This window comes from Saccostrea cucullata, unplaced genomic scaffold (genome assembly GCF_032062105.1).
Source record: "Saccostrea cucullata isolate Sc308-1 unplaced genomic scaffold, CSIRO_AGI_Scuc_v1 ctg265, whole genome shotgun sequence".
Taxonomy (NCBI): Eukaryota; Metazoa; Mollusca; class Bivalvia; order Ostreida; family Ostreidae; genus Saccostrea; species Saccostrea cuccullata.
The window spans coordinates 167,466-189,645 of NW_026927443.1; the positions used below are offsets into that span (position 1 = coordinate 167,466).

The window sequence follows — 22,180 nt, forward strand, 5'->3', positions numbered from 1 at the left end:
AAAAACAGATGCAATATTTTATGTATCTTAGTGTAGTCTACTTGTGTGCCAAGTTATATTGAAATCAGACCAAAACTGTGGAAGAAGTAGCGTTTTAAAGGAATTTCACAGAAAATTCTATTTTTAGTAACCATGGCAACACCGTTCATCGAAATCAAAAACAGATGCACTATTCTATGTATCTTAGTGTAGTCTACTTGTGTGCCAAGTTATATTGAAATCAGACCAAAACTGTGGAAGGAGTAGCGTTTTAAAGGAATTTCACAAAAAATTCTATTTTTAGTAACCATGGCAACACCGTTCATCAAAATTAAAAACCCATGCACTATTCTATGTATCTTAGTGTAGTCTACTTGTGTGCCAAGTTATATTGAAATCAGACTAAAATTGTAGGAGGAGTAGCGTTTTGAAAAATTGTTTACAGACAGACGGACAGACAGACGGACAGACAGACAGACAGACAGACAGACAGACGGACGGACGCCGGACGCATTACTATCGCATAAGCTCTTCTGGTCTCTGACCAGTAGAGCTAAAAACATCAGTCTGAAACCAAAAACATCAGTCTGAAACCAAAAACATCAGTCTTAAACTAAAACATCAGTTTGAAACCAAAAACATCAGTCTTAAACTAAAACATCAGTCTTAAACTAAAACATCAGTCTGAAACAAAAAATATCAGTCTGAAACCAAAGACATCAGTCTGAAACCAAAAATATCAGTCTGAAACCAAACACATCAGTCTGAAATGAAAAACATCAGTTTGAAACCAAAAACATCAGTCTGAAACCAAAATCATCAGTTTGAAACCAAAAACATCAGTCTGAAACCAAAAACATCAGTCTGAAACCAAAACATCAGTCTGAAACCAAAAACATCAGTCTGAAACCAAAAACATCAGTCTGAAACCAAAACATCAGTCTGAAACCAAAACATCGGTCTAAAAACCAGAACATCAGTCTGAAACCAAAAACATCAGTCTGAAACCAAAACATCAGTCTGAAACCAAAAACATCAGTCTGAAACCAAAAACAACAGTCTGAAACCAAAAACATTAGTCTGAAACCAAAAACATCAGTTTGAAACCAAAAATATCAGTCTGAACACAAAGACATCAGTCTGAAACCAAAAACATCAGTTTGAAACCAGAAACATCAGTTTGAAACCAAAAACATCAGTCTGAAACCAAAAACATCAGTCTGAAACCAAAAACATCAGTTTGAAACCAAAAACATCAGTCTGAAACCAAAAACATCAGTCTGAAACCAAAACAACAGTCTGAAACCAAAAACATCAGTCTGAAACCAAAAACATCAGTCTGAAACCAAAAACATCAGTTTGAAACCAGAAACATCAGTTTGAAACCAAAAACATCAGTCTGAAACCAAAAACATCAGTCTGAAACCAAAAACATCAGTCTGAAACCAAAAACATCAGTCTTAAACTAAAACATCAGTTTGAAACCAAAAACATCAGTCTTAAATTAAAACATCAGTCTTAAACTAAAACATCAGTCTGAAACAAAAAATATCAGTCTGAAACCAAAGACATCAGTCTGAAACCAAAAATATCAGTCTGAAACCAAACACATCAGTCTGAAATGAAAAACATCAATTTGAAACCAAAAACATCAGTCTGAAACCAAAATCATCAGTTTGAAACCAAAAACATCAGTCTGAAACCAAAAACATCAGTCTGAAACCAAAACAACAGTCTGAAACCAAAAACATCAGTCTGAAACCAAAAACATCAGTCTGAAACCAAAACAACAGTCTGAAACCAAAAACATCAGTCTGAAACCAAAAACATCAATCTGAAACCAAAACAACAGTCTGAAACCAAAAACATCAGTCTGAAACCAAAGACATCAGTCTGAAACCAAAGACATCAGTCTGAAACCAAAAACATCAGTCTGAAACCAAAAACATCAGTTTGAAACCAAAAACAACAGTCTGAAACCAAAAACATTAGTCTGAAACCAAAAACAACAGTTTGAAACCAAAAACATCAGTCTGAAACCAAAGACATCAGTCTGAAACCAAAGATATCAGTCTGAAACCAAAACATCAGTCTGAAACCAAAGACGTCAGTCTGAAACCAAAAACATCAGTCTGAAAACCAGAAACATTAGTCTGAAACTAAAACATCAGTCTGAAACCAAAACCATCAGTCTTAAACTAAAACATCAGTCTTAAACTAAAACATCAGTCTGAAACAAAAAATATCAGTCTGAAACCAAAGACATCAGTCTGAAACCAAAAATATCAGTCTGAAACCAAACACATCAGTCTGAAATGAAAAACATCAGTTTGAAACCAAAAACATCAGTCTGAAACCAAAATCATCAGTCTTAAACTAAAACATCAGTCTGAAACCAAAGACATCAGTCTGAAACCAAAAACATCAGTCTGAAACCAAAAACATCAGTCTTAAACTAAAACATCAGTCTGAAACCCAAAACATCAGTCTTAAACTAAAGCATCATTCTGAATCCAAAACATCAGTCTGAAACCAAAACAGCAATCTGAAACCAAAACATCAGTCTGAAAACTTATAAAGAATGATGTAAGTCTTATGTAGGCTTAAAGTATCTGTAATTTAGTCTGTTTAAATAAATGTTTTGAATCTTTTTAAAAGTACATGACAAGGGTCCTTTGCATATTGAAGGTTACAATATTTGCTTGTTTAGATTAAGTTTTTGATAATATAGATAAATGGTAATCATTTGATTTGCTGTCTTGCTCATAGTCCAATATTTCAGTGGACAGCTGAGATGACAATGAACAGTTCCTACATAGAATATTTTACCCTTTCTCTGGGTGAAGAGCTACACTTCCTGTTGTTTCATGCAGCAATGAACGACATCCCTCTTTCAGATGTTTCACTGGACATACAATCAGTGCAGGTTTGGAGATGTCAGAAATATAGAGGTTATTTCCCAGCCAATCATATGCCACGTAAGCAACTTTTCCCAGCATGCTCAGTAGTACCTCTTTCTTCTGATCATTTTGATTGGTTCTTACAAGAAATGTCTAGTAAACATAGAAATAAACCTGAACACAGCAGCATACGATATGCATGTAGTTTAAATGCAGGAAGTTTTTCAGACTAGAACCAAACCTTTGAATCTGTTGAAGATATTCCCAAGAAGTCACCAGTAGACATGATGACATCAAAAGTCAGAAAAGGCTCTGCAGCACATATAGTGACAAACTCTCCATGTTGATCCAAGTCATATCTTGTAAGAGTGGTGTGTTCCAGGAACAAGAAATACGGTCTGGGATCTAAATAAAAAACTTAATCCTAAGATAATACATGTACTAAACTACACAGAATTCCCAGTAAATAAAAACAAGCACTCATCTACATCTGAAGATAAAAAAAAATTAAAGTGATAAATGGCATTTTTGATGTTATTAATTCATCTCAGCTTCAAGACTTAATGCCTAGATATATATTAATCTTCCACAACATATACATGTATTTCTATAAGTTTTGCATGTCTTTTGAAGAAACCTGGTGACATTTTTTTTAAAAGCTTATGAAAAAATCCAACCACTAAGATTTCATGTTTTATATACCTGGAGGAATACATGAAGTGGTGTTTGAGATGAACTCTGGTGAACAGTGGCAACTTCTGCCTCCTTCAGTGTTAACACACAGCTGACTACAGCCCCCATTGTTCTCCTCGCACTCATCTACATCTGAAGATTAAAAAAAATTAAAGTGATATATGGCATATTTTTGATAAGATCAGACTTACTAATTTTTTTTTTTTTTAAAAATTCTCTTTGTTTTCTTACTTTATATAAATATAGGACCTTCCTGTAAATTACATAATTTAAATCAATCATAGATATCAGAGATTTAAAACAATAACCGATTTATTTCTGATTCAGAAATAAATATCAGAACGGTCTAAAATCAATTTATCTTATGGAAATCAATTTATCTTATGGAAATGTGGGGATATTTCAATTCAAAATAGATGAAAATTTGAAATTGAACGTAAATAACAAACATCATGTAAATCTACGCTTAATCTCGAATTTCAATTTTTTTTTAAGCTCAGATACGCCATATATAGCTTTAATCTTGTTTATTTCATTGGAAGCCTAGAAAACAAGAAATGTTTGTGAAACACTAATGACCCCTCCCCTTTGATATAATTGGAATTTTTTTTATTCCAAGGGGCACATCTCTGTCAAAAAAGGCTCGATCGTACTCAAAACAGAACATGACTTAGATATTTTTGTGAAAAATCTGTATACCAAATTTCATTGCAACCTCTGCAAAGAAAATGAATGGAAACTGTAAATTAATGTAATTGGAATTTTTTGAGGTCCATGGGGCATAACTCTGTCAAAATTGTTCGATTGTCCCCAAAACAGAACTTGACACATATTCTTATGATAGATCTGTATATCAAATTTCATTTCAGCATGTGAAACTGCTGCGAAGAAAATGAACGGAAACTTTGTGGACCAACAGACAGACTGACTTACAGACAGCAGCAAAGCACAATATGCCTTCCCTTCTTCGAAGGGGGAATAATAAAACATAACATAATAAAATCTTAAATCTAGAGACAGGCTACCTTGACAATATTTTGTATCCTTGTGAAATTCATATCCTGTAGGACATATTCTTTTTAGTAAGTCTTGACCACAATGCTGGCCTTCATCTGAACCATCAGGACAGTCGGAATGACCGTTACAGACAAGACGTCCAGAAATACACTCCCCCGAGGCACACAAAAAATGACCAGGTCCACAGTCTGAAAAAAGCAAACAAACCAAGAATCATGTACAGTATTTGTAACCACATAAATCATATGTTGACCACAACAGATAGAAAGGATTATAAACAACCATTTTCATTCTATTTTGATCTTTAGTAGGGATTTCAAACCTCGAGGAGTCGTTTGAGAACAGTGAGCGGTGTCTTCATCTGACATGTCTACACAGTCATTATTTCCATCACACACAGTGTTTAGTGGAACACACAAGTCTACATCACAGAGCAGGCCCCCACACTCTGTCAACAAAGAAGGGGGCAATAACTCACCAGTTACATAGAACACAGAGCAGGCCCCCACACTCTGTCAACAAAGAAGGGGGCAATAACTCACCAGTTATATGTATATCACAGAGAGAATGAGAGTAAGAAGCAAATAAGGGGACAATAACTCCCTGGTTACATAGAACAGAGACAGAAAGAGAGCGATTAAAAAGAGAGTACTCTGTTTAGAGGAAAGTACTCCATTTTAGAAAAGAGATAGAGACACACTAAAACTTGGTTATAACAAAGTCATGAGGACCTATGAAATTTCTTCGCTATATCCGTAATTCATTATATCCGTATAAGAAATTCATTAAATTTATATAGGTGGGGATCCAAGATGACTTCGCTATATCCGTGAATTCGCAATATCCGTGTTCGTACTAACTGAGTTTTACTGTAGTAGAAAGTACTCTGTTTAAAGTAGAGGGTGAGAGTATTCTGTTTGGAAATAAGAGAGAGAGAGAGAGAAAGAGAGTACTCTGTTTGGAAAATAGAATGGTCTGGTTAGAAATTTAGAATAGAGAGAAAGAGTAGTCTGTTTAGAGGAAAGAGACCGAGTAGTCTTTTTTAAGGAGAGAGGAAATACTCTGTTCAGAGGAAGTGAGTACACTGTTTAGAGGAGAGAGGATTCCGTTTAGAGGAGATCACAAAAGGAGTGTACCTGGAGTGCTTGAACAGTTCCTATTGACCTCACAGTGACAACTTGGTTCTTTGCACACTGTTGATAAATAAAAAAAATTATTATTATTTAGGCCACACCAATAAATTTTTTTGTTCGTCGGACCCGCGCGCTCGTATTTAAACAAAACTATGAAAATAATATTAATTTAAATTTCCCGCACCATGGGGATTTCTGTACTTTTTCTGTTTCATTTCCACTCTATTTATCATATTTTTAATCTGCTTACTCTTAAAATCAGAAAAAATAAAATTGTTCGCTCAAATTTTTTTTTACGATCCGCCTAAAAATTATTATTATTTAACCGCTTGCCCGCTCATACTTTTTTCATCAAATGTCCGACGAACAAGAAATTAAATTGGTGTGGCCTTACTGTGTAATAATAATGATAAATCTAGATCATTTATATTATGTAGAACTAGATGGTGTCTTACTAGTACAAGAGGTGTTGTCCGTCTGAAGGAAAAATCCATCACTACATTTACAGACCCTGGTGTTACTAGAGACTGGAATACACAAGTGTGAACATCCACCATTCTTACTGCTACATGCATTCTCCACTGGCAATAAAACAAACAAAATTATATTTCTTCCAAGACTCTTAAAACTACTCCATATAGTAGTACCATTGATAACAAAACACTGATAATGTATTCAAAGATACACTGTATGTCTTATCGTTTATTCTGCAGACAGAGAAAAAGATGTCGAATAAATGTATAAAATCCATTATTTTAGCAGTTTTAATTTTATTAAACACCAGTTCATGAACTTGTTAGTACATTTTGCTACTTTCTTTGTAACTATATACATGTTTTAAATATTGCCATTCATAATTGCAATAAAGACAATGAGAATCTCTGAGTCTTACCCACTTTGCTAGCTGCTGACACTATGATGCTAGATAATGGGATGGTATTATGAAGAACAATTCTTTCCTCTTCAATATTTTGTAAATTGAGAGAAAATAAATTGGTTGCCTTTTCTTCTATCCAGTAAAGAATTTTATCATAAATGGCCATTCTTTTTATTATTTTTCCATTTCCTCTGTAAAAAAAAAAAAAGAGAGTACGTGTTATTCTTTTTAAAGAATGCATATATTGAATTATTGCCCTTTGATTCTCAATGTCGGATCAGGTCACTAAAGGCGTGGTCAGCCAAACAATAAATATTTGTTCTGAATGAAGAGAACTTGTTTTGATTTGAATGGGATAAGAGACTGGATGTAAAGATCAAGTACCAATGTCAAAGTGAATTAATGTAATAAGCATACTTACTGTACAAGATATGTCTGCCATTGAAGTGCTCCTCCATTGGTAAGCTTTACAGAAATTATCCGTGACACACCTCCAATGTCATCAGCTATATATAGATGACCTTCATACAGGAGAAGGTCATTTGGATGATGAACTTCTACTAACAAGGGTTTACAGTGCGAGCCATCCAAAGAGCACTGGAGGACAGAAGGAGACACACCCACCAAAGACAAGTACAACAGGCTAAAAAGTTATATCAACAACTCACTCAACATCAATAACAATCCTCAATTATGGCAAATTTAAAGTATTAAAAATAAGCATTTATAAACTGTTCTGCTTGTATTTTTTTCCCATGAAAAAATTATTTAATATTCTCCTGAATTTTTCTCTAATTCCTGTATACACATAATAGATTAATGAAAGAATCCTTAAAAAATAAATAAATATTCAAGAATTAATTGTTTTTAAATGTGTAACTATGTAGATTCGGAGTAAATAGTCATGAAAATAAGAGACAAACCCTTGTGAAGAATCAGTAGCTATGGATGTTGGCCTCTGAATTATGTGGTCTGATGATAGCAGTACTGTGTGATATGTTCCACTCAGACTTGCAACTTCTACTGTTTTCTGCAAAGGATTTAAACAAAAAAAATGTCCCACACTAGAAAAAAATAAAAGTACCATAAGGTTATATTTTTTCATGTATTTTTTTATGAATTAAAATTTTGTTTTCTTTAGAAAAAAGTGCTAAGGTAAAGTTTAATTTTATTACAGGGAAAACAAGATGTGTCTGTGAAACAATGACGCACCCAAATGGCAACACAGCAAAGATTTAACTTTTCTTAAATGCAAATTTAATATATTGGTACCCAAAATAGGGTATGCTCACTAGAAATACAATTGTGAAATATGAAAGTAGGCCAAGGTTAAAGTTTTTTTCAAAAGAACAGAAATCTCCAAGGTCAAGGTAATTGGTGTCCAATGAAAGGTCTTGCCACAAAGAATACATATGTGAAGTATGGAAGCCCTAGTCCTAACCCTTCCAGAGTTATCGCCACAGTTAAAATTTTTAAAGTAGGTCAAACTTCAAGGTCAAAGGGTAAAAATTCTTGATATCAAATGAAAGTCATGTTACAAGGATTAAATATGAAAAGTATGAGAGCACTAGCCCTAACCCTTCAAAAGTTATGGTCAAGATTTGTTTTTAAAAGTATGTCAAACTCCAAGGTCAACGTCAAAGTATGAAAACCCTAGCCCTTAGCATTCAAAAATTATGACCAAGGTTAAAGTTTTTTCATAAGTACAGAAATCTCCAAGGCCAAGGTCAAAAGGTCAAGGTATTTAGTATCCAATGAAAGGGCTTGCCACAAAGAATACATATGTGAAGTATGGAAGCCCTCACCCTTCAAAAGTTATGGCAGAGGTTAACAATCTTAAAAAGTAGGTAAAACTCCAAGGTCAAAGGGTCAAAGTTCTTGATATCAAATGAAAGGTCTTGTCACAAGGATTAAAAATGTAAAGTGTCTAGCCCTAACCCTTTAAAATTTATGGTCAATGTTTGCTTTTTAAAAGTAGGTCAAACTTCAAGGTCAAGGTCAGTTCTTAGTATCAAATGAAAGTTCTTTTCACAATGATTATATATGCAAAGTATAAAAGCCCTACACTTAGCCCTTAGCATTCAAAAGTTATGACCAAGGTTAAAGTTTTTCATAAGGACAGAAATCGTCAAGGTCACAAGGTTGTTGGTATCCAATGAAAGGTCTTTCCACAAAGATTACATAAATGAGAATAAAAGTACTGGTATCTACTGTTTGAAAGATATGGCCAAAGTAAAAGTTTGGAATTTTTGTGTAAAAGTGGGTCAATCTCCAAGGTCAAGGTCAAAAGGTAAAATTTGGTGGTACCCTAAGAAAGGTCTTGTCACAAGGAATACACATGTGAATATGAAAGTTATAGCTCTACTAAATCAAAAGTTATGGGCAAGGTTAAAGTTTTGGTGGACAGACAGACAGACGGACACGATAAAAACTATATATCCCCGAAACTTTGTTTACAGGGGCATAAAAATAAAACATACTTTCCCAACATCAATCCAAAAGACATTTCCTGTTACTGGGTCCACTTCCAACTTCTCAACTGCTTCAAGATTTTTGGAATAAATTATATTTTGACTGAAAATTATACAAATTACATTAACATATTATGGCTGAATGATAAAATATCTGACTAAAAAGTAAACATAAATTTTAGAATAACACTCTTCCACAGATGTGTTTAAGTCATGTGTGTTTAAACTCTACAGAAATGCCATTTAATTAAAAATTGATGGAAAGGATAAAAATACAGTGGCCTTCCTTACGAATAGATAAACGACTGACCGTGAAAATCCACTATCCATGGTGATGTTGATGCTAGCTATGACATCACGTGTGATGTCACTGTACACCAGCACTTGGTACTTCAGACAAATACTCATTGATGGAACAGTGTGTATGCCTCCTTCACCAATCACAGTCCTGACTTGGTTGTCTTGGTAACCAACAGATGACAGAGGGAACTGAAAAATTTCTTTCTTTGCTCCGAGGTAAATTCTGGGCACATCTAAGCTTACTGAAAATCATGCATAAGTAAAACTAAAGATGGGAGTATTCTGATATCATGAGAATTAACATTAATCTTACAATCCATGTCATGGTATACCCAACTTAAAATTTTAAAAAAAATTTCAAATATATACACTTGTACACATCTTGTCCAAGGCCTGAAATGACAAAATACCAAAAGCTGCCTGATGCAGAAACGATTTATCAAATTACACTTGGATCTCATAGTTTATCTATACACGAGTACACAATTAAACGACGAAATGTTTGTCAAATACATCAATGAATGGACTAACTAGTGGAAAAGGGAGCATTGAAAATATTTTCTAGTTTCTACATTTCTACATACATATGGAATTGAGGACAATATTCTACATTTGTTTATCTGTTTACAATGCAACCACGGAGATAAAAAAAAAATCATTATGGTAAAGAACTATATGCGGTATATTGCATACATTTGCCCCCACAAAAGTCAAATTATGAAAACTTCCTGAAATGGGCTGAATTCAATAAATTGTATGAGTAATATAATTTAACAGAAAATATTATAGTTTCAAAGCAGTGTATTCACAATTTTTGTTTTTATGACGTCACAAACTAGTCCGACTTTATATCCTTTTTCAGAAAGAGGACAAAATGGACAAAATTTCGACAATTTTAGCTTTAAAATTTATAGAGCGCAAGTTTGTTCAGGAACAATATTCTCATATTTCATTGATATTATCATTCTACACATTATATCAAAATATTGATCCTGAACACACATGCGCACAGTGATTTTTACTCAAAATATCAACGAAATATGTACATTTTTCTGTAAAATTCATAAAAAACTGAAATTTACGTCATGTTTGTGACGTCATTTCGTACATATGACGTCATTATTTGTGAAAATATTTAGTGCTTTGAAGTCAGCATATACTCCCCTGTTTAAGAACTTAATTAAATATATCTCCATCAAAGTTTGATTTGGGGGGCAAATATTGGTTATTACCGAATATACTTCTTTATAATCACATCTGATTCTCAAAAAAAAAAATTCTGAAGTAACATCAGAACATTATCTAAATAAAAGTTGGACTAACTTTGACAGGTGATATTGTTACTTTCCAGATGCATATCCTGAGGACACATGCACCGATGTCCATCACTTGTTGGCAAACACATGTGGGAGCATCTTGTCCCAGAGCAGGCATCTCCTAAAAATAAACAGGCAGGTACATATTTTAAAAATGTCTTTAAACATACCAGTATCATTCCATTTCATTTCCACATTTCTGATATTTCAGCAATATAATGAAATACAGATTTTACTGATAGCATTAAGTGTCACATGAGAGATGGGTTGATATTTTTTATTTGGCTTTGTCTTTTAAAACAATGGCAAACTATTTTAAGACTTAAAGACGAAATAAAAAGAAAAAATGATGTACAAAAGATAAAAGGATTTTAGCCCTCTCCTTATTTGAATTTGAACAATTTAGAAGCTTCACTACTCCAGGATGCTTTTTTGACACAGTGGTTCCTCAGAAGAGATTTGTTAATGACCCTACTCTATTTCCATCTTTTCTTAATTATCTCCCCTTATAAGAAATGTACCCTTCTTTGGTCTGAGATTAACTCATACCACTATCTGACAGCTAAATAAAGTTTCATTATTTCAAGTTTATTTATGACATACAGTCAATGGACAAAAGTATTCGTCATTTTCAAAATGGCGTCGCGTTGTTTACGTTCACAATGGGAGTTTTAAACGTAGATTTGTATACTTAAAATTAAAGTCACTTACCTAATATTTTGTCAGATTTCCTTTCATACGTATTACTTCTTTAATCCGATCTGGAATGGATGCGTAGAGGCTGTGGACGTATTCCAAGGGGATGTTTTCCCACACTTGTCTGATTGCCTGAAACAGCTGATCGCGATTTTCAATAGTTGCGGACATGCCTTTAAGCTCTCTTTTGATCTTTAACCAAATGTTTTCAATCACATTTAAATCTGGAGACTGAGCTGGCCAATCTGTGCAGTTAATATTATTTTCGGTCATATAGTTTTTCACTACGAGAGCCCTATGTACGGGAGCATTATCGTCTTGGAAAACATAGTCTTTGTTCGGGAAATGTCTGGCAATTACAGGCCATAAATTATTATCAACTATTTCCAAGTATTTGAGTGCATTTATATTACCTTCGACAGGTACAATAGTTCCCATACCATCAAAACACATGCATCCCCAGATCATAAGTGTTACCCTCCTTTTCGATGGCGGACAAATTAAATGGGGACTGTTGGCTTCGGCGTCCTTTCTCCACACATACACACGGTTATCTGTCCCGATAACAATCTGACTTTCATCGGAAAATATATATTTTTTCCATTCATTATCACTTTTCCAGTTTTTTCGTTCTTGACACCATTTTACCCGTTTTTTTCTGTTCACACATCGAACCACCATAGTCTTCCTTGCACGTTTCCTTTTGTACCCTTCTTCACGTAATTTTCTAAATACTGTTTTCTCACTAAATTGTCTTCCTCTTCCTTCGTTCAGTTTGTTTGTTAAATCTGTCAAAGTGTCCCTTCTGTTTGCTTTAGCCAGGCGACTCAACTTCGTCTTGTCCCGAGTTGTAAACAAAAGTCGACGGCCAGATCTCGGCAAGTTTTCTACAGTACCCAGTCTGTCAAATTTATTCAAAATACTCACGATTGTTGACCTTGGTATACCAAACATTCTCGCCAGTTCTGCTTTATTTGGAGTGTGGTTTGCAGATTTTACGATCATTTCTTTTACCTCAGTGCTCAACTCAACTGATTTTCGCCCCATGTTTTCGAGTGACGTTTTCCAGTGTTTACAGAAATACAAGTGACAAAATGACGTCACAAAATCGTGACGTAATTTCTCCAGTCTCTTTATTGAAAGTTTCATTCTATTTCGTTTGTTCTATAAATAGCGCGAGTGAAAAATAGCCGAGAGAGGCATCGCGATTAACGCAACGCCAATTAAAATGACAAATACTTTTGTCTATTGACTGTACATGTATTTAGCAAATTTATGTGATCTTTTTAGAATGCATGGTAAAAATACTCATATAGATAATCAATGCATGAAATTTCGGAAGTAATCTTTCATGGAAATTTAACTCTGGTTAGATGAACTCTTACTGGTTAGATTTGAGTTCTGAAGAACTGGGTGCATCACCAGTATAATGACAGTTCCTAGTAGACCAGAGATCTCTAGCTGAATGTCATGACCTGTGAACTTATCAGCAGAAAAGAGTCCATTCCAGCCAAGGTCAGTCCAGTAAATTCTGTCCTCAAACACAGCTATACTGACTGGATTCCTCAGATTGTGGATAGGCAAAATCTGTAAATACAACCCAGGATAAGTACTAGTATATCAAATAACTAGCTCAAAAATATAATGTTTCATGAAATTTTGGTATCTATAGCACATGGGGAATAAACAAATAACCGGTAGTACGAGTCACATAGGAACGAGTGTGTATCATTACCGCTACATAGTCATTACTGATACAAAAAAGGTTGCTTTACCGCTACATTTAAAAGTATACATTACAGCTACATTCATTTGCCTCTTTCGTTAGCCAATCACTTATTCGTGTAACAGATTGATGTAAAGTATAATATATACATGTTTAAGACCTGTTTCCCCCTCCCCCATTCACCACGGAGAGTTGAAAGGACTCTGAGCAGGATGAGTTTTTTTTATTTAAAATCTATTTTATTAAATGAAACACTTTATTTTCTTAAATCAAGCACTGTTCATAGATAAAACCCACATACTTTACACAATCCGTAAAGCTTTGAATGCCATTTTCTTGACATACTGCTGTCTTTTAATTTCGACTTTCATATTTTGTATATGAAACTTTAAAATATTGTGCTGAATTCTTTGTTTATGGAACCCATATTCCGCATTCCTTACCTGGCTGATTGCATGTGTAGCGGTAATGAGTTGTTTTCGACCAAAAAAATGTAGCGGTAATGATCAATTGAAAATTTGGAAAAATGTAGCGGTAATGAGTTGTTTTTGACCAAAAAAATGTAGCGGTAATGATTGATTGAAAATTTGAAAAATGTAGCGGTGATGAGTAAAAATTTTTGGCGATGTAGCAGTAATGTTGACCTCTCATAGGAACAGATGAATTTGTTATTACTAGCAAAAAGACAAAGCTTAATTAACAACAGACAAAATATTCACTTATTATACACCATATACTATTAAATTAATAGACTTTTTGTGATGTTTATTAAACCTGTCTGTTGGAGCCGTCTAACTGAACACTCTCTAGCTTGGGGGATAACTTGTCAATCCAGTACAGGCGGTCTGAGGTGTAGTCCAGGACCATTACACTGGCGTACCCTACATGGTCAGAGAGAAAGGTCCCCCTCCCACTGCTGTCCAGACTGGCCCTCTTTATCTGAGGAGGGTCTCCAATGTCAGACCAGTAGAGATGTCTACAAAACAGGAGATAGCACAGTAAGACTTGCTTAATAAAAACACAGATATATAGAGGATATCTATATTGTGTGATTTTATATTGGCTTTCTCCAACGAGTTGAAATGGTGTATATATTTGCGAGGCAAGCCGAGTTGGATAAAGCCAATATCAAATCACTCAATATAGATATCCTCTATATATTTCATATAAAGAACTCTGAATTTATGGATGGCAAACTACAAAAGTATATCAGGGTTGCAGCAGTATCTTTTATTAATTTGTGCATTTTGTAATCTTGTAAGTCCTTTAACAAAATGTGCAGTGATATTTTCTTTCCATGACATTGATGAGTACTATAGGCACTGCACTATTAATAAATTCTGATTTTGGCATTAAGTGTGGTTCACAAGTATCGAAAATGAACTTAGGCTGGAGACAGGGAAATTTCCAGTTTTTGTAATGGTGCTAGTTCTGACATTTTCCTGTCACGTAAAATATCAAAATCGTAAAAAAAAAAAAAAAAAAAAAAATGGCCTGGAGGACATCAGATATTATGGACTAGACAAAGTATGTAGCAAAAACTTATTACAGTCATATTATAGTCCTACAAAATTACATGAAAACTACTAGAACTACCTTATCAAGTGGCACATTCATAACTTTAGTTTGAAAAAAATATGCCTCTTGCAAGTGACTAGGAAGTCTTTAATCCCTTTTATAGACTTGAATAGATCTCATCTCTTACTTAATGAATCAAGAACTTGAAGATATAAAAAACACATGTACAAATTCACCTCAAGCAATTTAATGAAGCTTGGAAAGAAACCCGGTTTAATTTCTTCCTTTAATAACCTACATCCTATTCTATCTGATTCACCATCTTCATGCAGCATGCCAGTGAATATCATAGTAAGTCATTTTAAAAAAAAAAAAAAAAAAAAAAAAGAGTTAATCATAAAATTTAATTAACATTGTTTTGTCTACTGTTGTAAATTTTGTTACTTGTGGTTTTCAAAGTAAATATTTACCATAATTAAACCTTCAGGTGTAACAATTAAATTGTCAGTGCTCTTTTTTTTCTATTTTCGTAAGTGCATTTTTTTCTTAACTTTTCAAAAAAGGTGTGTGTTTGGTAGGGGGTGGGGTGTCCTGTAATCTAGATAAATTGTCCCCATGGGTTAATGGCTCCAACTAAAAAGGCAATTCAAAATAAATCAATTGGTAGCTTATCTAAGCATAAAAAGAACTAAACTTGACCTTCTTCATAGTGTATACCTACATGCAGTACAGTAGCAACAGCAGACCAATGACAACGGACTGAATTTTCGTACCTAAAATGTCATGACAATGGACATGGGTTTTTTTTGTTTTTCTTTTTAACTGTTTCTATTTTGTTTCTGCAGAGTTTCTTTGTTGTAATTGATTCTAACTAACAACCATTCATAGATTTATGAGAGACCTCTAGTTTTTAATTCTTTACATTAATTGCCCTTTTCCTCTTGACTGTAGACAATCTTCAGTCTTGGTATTTTATCATGGGTCACTCCGACTCATGGAATTCTGTTTGGTCTACCAAGAGGAGATGCTTCAAATTGCCCTCCTGTCCGTAAGTTTTAATATCTTATGAATTCACTCATGTCTTGTTCTATCAAAACTAATTTTTATAAATTATAAATATAGGATAAAATGTAAAGACCCAAGCACACCTCAATGAAGGTGGAATGGATAAAAATGCAAGTTTTAAATATCTGCAATTCTCAGACAAAACTTTATTTCCACAGCTGGCTCCATTCCTTATTATTTTGGTACAACTGACCTTATGTGCATGAGGTATGGTTTACACAGAAAAACTCCAATAATGCGGAGAAATGCACCCAGCCGATTCACCTTCAACCCCTCTCACCGATGGATCTACATCGCAGGGACATACCTGGAGTTTGGTAACAGAATAGGGAGGGATGCAGCAAAAGTTAAATTCGACCACCCCCATCTGGGTGATGTTTGTCAGATGAAGACCGAGCCGCAGCCCGCAGGGTTCACTAGACTAAGCCTTGACTGTGTCATAGGATGTGTGGAAAACTATACCGACAAATACGGCAACTACCACATGTACACTAACAACTGTCACCATTTTGTCAACAAGATTTCTAGAGTCATGTGTGAAGCAGTAATTTGTCCTAATTGGTGTATTAGAAGAATTCTATAACAGATCTAGATTTCTATGAGAAAAGCTGTAAACAGGAACAAGTACTGTATACAACTTGTGCCTTGTTCATTTGGAATAAATAATGAAATACTGAGTAAATGTTCTGAAAAATTATTTAGCTTGATTCTTTTTTATTTTTATTTTGTCAAAATTGTGGAAAAATCAAGTCTCAACCGGGACTCGAACCAAGAATCTCTGGTGTACTGTGCCAGTGCTCTAAACCACTGAGCTATTGAGACCCGATATATTGACTGACTTTCACGCACCTGTGACATATACTTGAGTTTAATTGTCTGAAAGACACCAGAGTACATATCAGAAATAATAACTTGATTTTGTTATGGATCATTGAGAGTAAATTTTAAAACATAAACTATCAAAGAATATAAAGTTTATTTTTAGATATACATGTATTCAATAATGACAACAATATCCAACACCTGAAATAACAGTTTACTGCATACTAAAATGCAATGGCAAGCAAGTTTTGTCTGGGTAGGATTTGTAATTACTGGTATCCAAAAACTTTACATTTGTTTATTCATGGGAAATGTACATCAGATTCAGCATATGAATCAAGACTTGTAGTGTGCATCTATGCCATTTTGGACAAGGTTGGGGTTATAGTTTCTTTGGAGTAAAATCTGATCCTTAAACTTTAACTTCAAATCATTTCTAGCTTAAGGTAGGACACAATAGATATGCCAAATTTTTCCTCAAATTCAATTTTCCTGAAACTTTGATATTTTGTTCTAGTATACAAAATCTCTCTTTTTGTATGATTTGAAAGAAATTCAACCACACATTTTTTGCCCACAAAGTCTGAAATATGGCCTATCAGACCCCTGTAAGAAGAATGTGAAATCAGACATTAGACTTGAGAATGAGCCTTATTTTAGAATTATCAATTGATCTATTGCAAATTTGTGTAATACTTTTAATAAAGATAACCTTTTTGTTGCTTTAAGTTAGTAAATCAACTTGATACTGGAAAATTTGAGTAAAATATTAAGTAAAAATAGGACAAAAGTAGCGTCAGATTTGAAAATTTACATGTAATTATCCGACAGTTTAAGTTTTCTTAAGAGAAAATGTATAATTCAATTTTTACAAAAAATCAACAGAATGATTCAAATGGGTCCTAAAATAAAATGTGTAAAAATAAAGAAAATTGAACCGGTAGTTTCAGATAATTTTTGCAATCAAAAAAATTTCAATGGCAAAAAAACTAAAAGATTCAGTAGATGACGTCACAATATTTGACCTTTGACCTCTTGATATGACCTTGACCTTAGTAGTACATAACGAATGGAGACTCCTTATATACGTGTCCAAATATCATTCCTCTACTATGTGTGGAACAAAAGCTACACTGCATTTTATAAAAGACTGTCACATGCTTGTTTATTACACTTAGTTAGCATAAAAACATTCCAAAATGTAAGCCCCCAAGTGACCAATATATAGGATTCTCTGATTTTTTCACAAATTTAAATATGACGCAAACATGCCAAACTTATTATTTTTCTTACAGGGATCATTCATTGTTGTCAATATAGTAATATTATTCTTCTTTTCTCCGGTACTTTTTAAGAAATGGGTTTAAATAGAATCCACGGGTGTTTTGTCCTACTTTAAATGTCCAGATCATTCAGACAATTTGGTCAGCTGACTGCAGATGGGTAGACTTTTCAAATGCTTTACAGATGGAACAATTTGTAGTGACTGATGACAATCTTTTCAAAAGATTTTAATTAAGTGTGCTTACTTTAATAGATACAAAAACAAATTACTATTTCCCATGATTGATAAACATCTATTGTGAAATCACTAATTTTTGTGGTGTTTAATTTTTGTTGTTTTTAAGGTATGAAGAGACCAACAAATTTATGACCACCACAAAATAGAAATTTTCACATATTTTACTTCCCAACAATTTGTCATCCATGAAATGAAATCCCCACAAATGTATTTTTTCCCCCTCAAAACACGAAAAATTGACACCACTAAAACGTGATTTTAAAGTATCAGATAATAGGGAATCATTAAATTCAAAAGTATTTTTAGTGGGTCAAAAAAGTTAATTGCTTTTAATTTCCATGAAAGCTTTTTGTGTTAAAATCAATGTAGAATTTCTAACATTTATATCAAATAATTTGGTCACTTAAATTCAATTCCTGCACCTTCATGCAACCCATCCTAGTTCTGTATTAAAGAAAGAAATCAAGATTTTTCAGTGCATTAAATATCATTAGAAGTGTAACACATCTGCAATATGATTGTAATTTCAAAAATATTTCTGGAATTGTAACATTATTAACTGTACCTAAATGAGGTATAAATGTGGATATCCTATGGGCATAAAGTGTGCCTCAGGGTATGCAATGCACCGACACAACGTCCAATTACAGTTCATTCCCACCAAATTTTTACATCAGATGGCCCGATAAAAAACCATATGTAACAGATAATCATCTGTCTGAATTCAAATTAAGAGACTTGGAATACTTCATATAATGAGTAAGAAATCCTCCATTAGACCGACTCTGACAGACAAGGATAAAACACAACAGAGACGAACATGAGGGTAAGTCTTAGATTTATAATATAGACTTTTTTATCTTCCTTCTGTGCCTGTTTGAAACATAACCAGGATGCTTATATTAAAATAAAATAACAGGCATGGTCTAGCTTTTCTTTAAAAAATCAACATCTTATAAAAAATTGAAAGTTGTTTAACCTATGATAACCTGAGTTTTTTTTTTTTTTTTTGTATTGTTTTCACAATTTAAAAAAAAATTAATTACATATGTTCATGTTTTCTTTATTTTCATGAACTAATAATTGGCCCTTAGATAAAATATCTAATATACTCATGTTCTAGTGTATTATTCAATTTTTAATCGATTCAAGCATTCTTAACATTAAAATAGACCAAGATAAATATATTAAACACTTTGTTTGCAAATAAGTAAACAGTATTGATTTCTTTTCATTCATTACTTTTTCCCATCTACCAATTTACTTTGAGATAAATGCCAAGTACATGTATCCTATGATGAAAAAGAAATAAATAGCTCAATATTTATAACTTTAAAATACAGGGTCATAATGTTGCAATGCTTAAAAAAAGTTAGCTTTTGTGTATAGAAGCCGGTTCTCATAAAAAGATTTAACATCACTGTCTTAAAAGCAATTTCAATAGGTATTTATTATTGATGTAATGATCACTTTCCCTTTAATATTAAAGATAACTGTTAAAAGTTTACTTGTATTATTCACAAAACTTAGGGATCACAATAAAGAACTACAGTTACTGTAATGTGCAGACCTTTCTTTACTTGAACATTTTTTTTTTATTCTTTTAAGCAACCTTGATGACATATGAGTGTGTAAACATGTAAAAATTAAAGAGATAAAAAGTTATCATCTTCTTGCTTTTGAAGAAATCTGTTTTTATTGGATGAAAATAATAGTTTTTTTCCTATTTTTTTGTAGGTCTTTATAACAGTGGCAATTTTTTATATAACCACTTCTATCACAGAAAGTATTTTTTTCGGGGTTTATCCAACTCGAGGAAACAGCCTAGCATGTCGTAAAAGAGGTCAGTACAATGCAGGTAGATCTACAGTCATCCGCCAAAAGTATTTGTAAAAAATCATTATGGCTGCCAAGTATAAACACAAACAGTATCATGTTTTACCGTAGGCTCTATGATGTATGTTTACATTGCCACAAATGTCAATGTATCAACAGGTAGATCATGATAAGATCTATGTTTATATTGTCATGAATGTCAATGTATCAATGATATTCTACTCCGTCAGTGCAAGCAATTTTTGATTGATTTTGAAAAAGGGAAGATTAAAATTATCTTGGAAAAGAAATATTCATCAACCATTATTCCAATCAATTCATGAAAGAGTCACCTAAAAAACGATTGATGAGTACACACCAAAATTTACAACCAACATCACAAGAAGACATTTTCACAATAATTCACAAGATGCGATCCTTTGTGAAACACTATACAGCACAGTCAGCACTGACCCAGTGCTTCTCAATAAGAAGTCAAAAATGTGAAAATATGACAATGCATGGGTCTTATTTAGACGATCAGATTACCCACAAGTTATTAGAGTTTTCTTGTATGGCAATTATGTAAAACACAGAAATAATACTGTAACCAGAATGATCACAAAACCTTCATAACCATTCAAAATTCTTGTATCTTTTTGCATAAAAAGTAAAGGATATTGTAAAGGCAACCTGAAATTTTACAATTTTCTTATTTGATTACAGAGAATACAATGCCATATTATTTTGGAGAAACTGATTTAGCCTGCATGAATTTTGGAGTCAGGCGAATTAATCGAGATCGTCGCACACCTCCCAGCAGATTTACTTTTAAATTCTCCCATCGTTGGATCTATATCGATGGCATGTACCTAGAATTTGGAAATCGTGTTGGACGTGATGCTGCTCTTGTTAAATACGACTACCCTAACCTTGGTAATGTCTGTACCATGACAAAAGAAAAAAGACCAGCAGGTTATACGAGATTAAGTAGGGGATGTATCAAAAGTTGCATTCATCACTACGTAGATAAATTTGGTAATTACGGTTTCTACACAAACAACTGCCACCATTTTGTAAATAAAATATCCATTCTGCTCTGCTTGGGTAAAAAGTGTCCCAAGTGGTGCAAGTATAGCCCTGAGGATGATGGGAAGGTAGACCAAGAGAACGAGGATGAGATGGAGGCAGCGATGAAGGAGATCGACGAAACGAGGGTCCCGAATCCTCATTAAGACATGACAGAACTAAGACAGAGAAGACAGCAAACAGACAGCAGCATATACAATTCTAGGTTTAACAGTGTCTGAAACACATTGAATTTTGAAATAAAAATGCCTCTGCTTCTTATATGTTTTTTTTTTTCATTTCTATTATATTACAAAAGAAAAAGTTTCAAAGCATTGTTTAATATCTTATCTAAATCATTATAATTCTAAAATATCAATTTTTTTTGCACAAATTATGAAGTCCCTACATACATGTGCCATAGACTATAGGAAATAAGAATATTATGGGTTTTAATAAACTTAATAATAAGAATAAGAGTAGAAATTCCAAAACATCAAACACAGGGGGGATTATTTGATGTGAAATAATCCTATTCCTTTACCTGTTCTTCTGGTCTATAACTAGAGCTTTGGGATGATGAAGGTAAGACACCACGGTAGTACAGTAGTCCCCGTTCCCCAGACAGGCCAGAATCTCCCCCCGGTCACTATCAACTACATATAAATGTCCAGTAGTCCAGTCCACGTCCATTCCCTCCGGGTTCTTCAGGCCTGTGGAAGAAAGGTCATTGAATCATTTCCTAACTTAAGAGATGACTCTACATCCTCTGTATAACTAAACATAGTTATGATGCAGGCTTGGATTTAACTCATGAAATGAAGCATTTTGCTCTAAAGAAGAGCAGTACGAAAACACAAAATCATCAAGATAACTCCATTCATATGAGTAAAAAGTCAATCCTTTTCCTCAGTAAGAGAAGGAATACACTATAATGGAATGGATCACACAAACCATGAATCACTTGTACTCCCCACATTACCGACCTACTAATTGTCATAGCTTTCACAATGAAGGTCAAGACAAAATAAACTGTTCAATACAACATTAAGTCGTACCCATGTTAATGACTTCCTTTTTGTGAGCCTTCCAGTCCCCATCTAAGTGGGAGGAGTAGATCTTCTGATGGCCCAGGTCACTGAAGTAGAGCACCTGATCTGGTCCTAAAGCTGACAAAATGATACAAACAATGCTCAATTTTAATGAATTCAGTAATTCACTCTCTGTTTTTTTCCACATGCACATTACATTATGAAACTGAG

The 22,180-nt window shown here is 33.6% G+C and overlaps 4 protein-coding genes across 4 annotated transcripts in view; 3 read left to right on the forward strand and 1 right to left on the reverse strand.

Moving 5' to 3' along the window:
- LOC134274504 (CCR4-NOT transcription complex subunit 9-like) overlaps positions 1-22,180 on the forward strand; it is a 152,380-nt gene that overhangs the window by 32,994 nt on the left and 97,206 nt on the right. The gene's annotated exons all lie outside the window — the stretch shown is intronic.
- LOC134274481 (low-density lipoprotein receptor-related protein 4-like) overlaps positions 1-22,180 on the reverse strand; it is a 41,251-nt gene that overhangs the window by 11,374 nt on the left and 7,697 nt on the right. Inside the window, exons 8-24 of the mRNA XM_062756756.1 lie at positions 21,977-22,087; positions 21,463-21,631; positions 13,883-14,084; positions 12,768-12,969; positions 10,694-10,807; positions 9,381-9,612; positions 9,080-9,173; positions 7,523-7,629; positions 7,021-7,242; positions 6,615-6,790; positions 6,178-6,303; positions 5,726-5,782; positions 4,912-5,037; positions 4,598-4,777; positions 3,582-3,704; positions 3,121-3,284; positions 2,809-3,032 (exon numbers count right to left, since the gene is read on the reverse strand). Of these exons, the coding sequence (XP_062612740.1) occupies positions 2,809-3,032; positions 3,121-3,284; positions 3,582-3,704; positions 4,598-4,777; positions 4,912-5,037; positions 5,726-5,782; positions 6,178-6,303; positions 6,615-6,790; positions 7,021-7,242; positions 7,523-7,629; positions 9,080-9,173; positions 9,381-9,612; positions 10,694-10,807; positions 12,768-12,969; positions 13,883-14,084; positions 21,463-21,631; positions 21,977-22,087 (2,629 nt within the window). The remainder of the gene's footprint in view (positions 1-2,808; positions 3,033-3,120; positions 3,285-3,581; positions 3,705-4,597; positions 4,778-4,911; positions 5,038-5,725; positions 5,783-6,177; positions 6,304-6,614; positions 6,791-7,020; positions 7,243-7,522; positions 7,630-9,079; positions 9,174-9,380; positions 9,613-10,693; positions 10,808-12,767; positions 12,970-13,882; positions 14,085-21,462; positions 21,632-21,976; positions 22,088-22,180) is intronic.
- On the forward strand, positions 14,665-16,388 carry LOC134274493 (uncharacterized). The gene is made up of 3 exons (XM_062756774.1): positions 14,665-14,977; positions 15,578-15,674; positions 15,850-16,388. The coding sequence occupies exons 1-3, from the start codon at positions 14,849-14,851 to the stop codon at positions 16,272-16,274; spliced, it is 651 nt and encodes a 216-aa protein (XP_062612758.1). The 5' UTR covers positions 14,665-14,848; the 3' UTR covers positions 16,275-16,388.
- Positions 18,758-21,200, forward strand: LOC134274494 (uncharacterized). The gene is made up of 3 exons (XM_062756775.1): positions 18,758-18,861; positions 19,773-19,878; positions 20,577-21,200. The coding sequence occupies exons 1-3, from the start codon at positions 18,856-18,858 to the stop codon at positions 21,083-21,085; spliced, it is 621 nt and encodes a 206-aa protein (XP_062612759.1). The 5' UTR covers positions 18,758-18,855; the 3' UTR covers positions 21,086-21,200.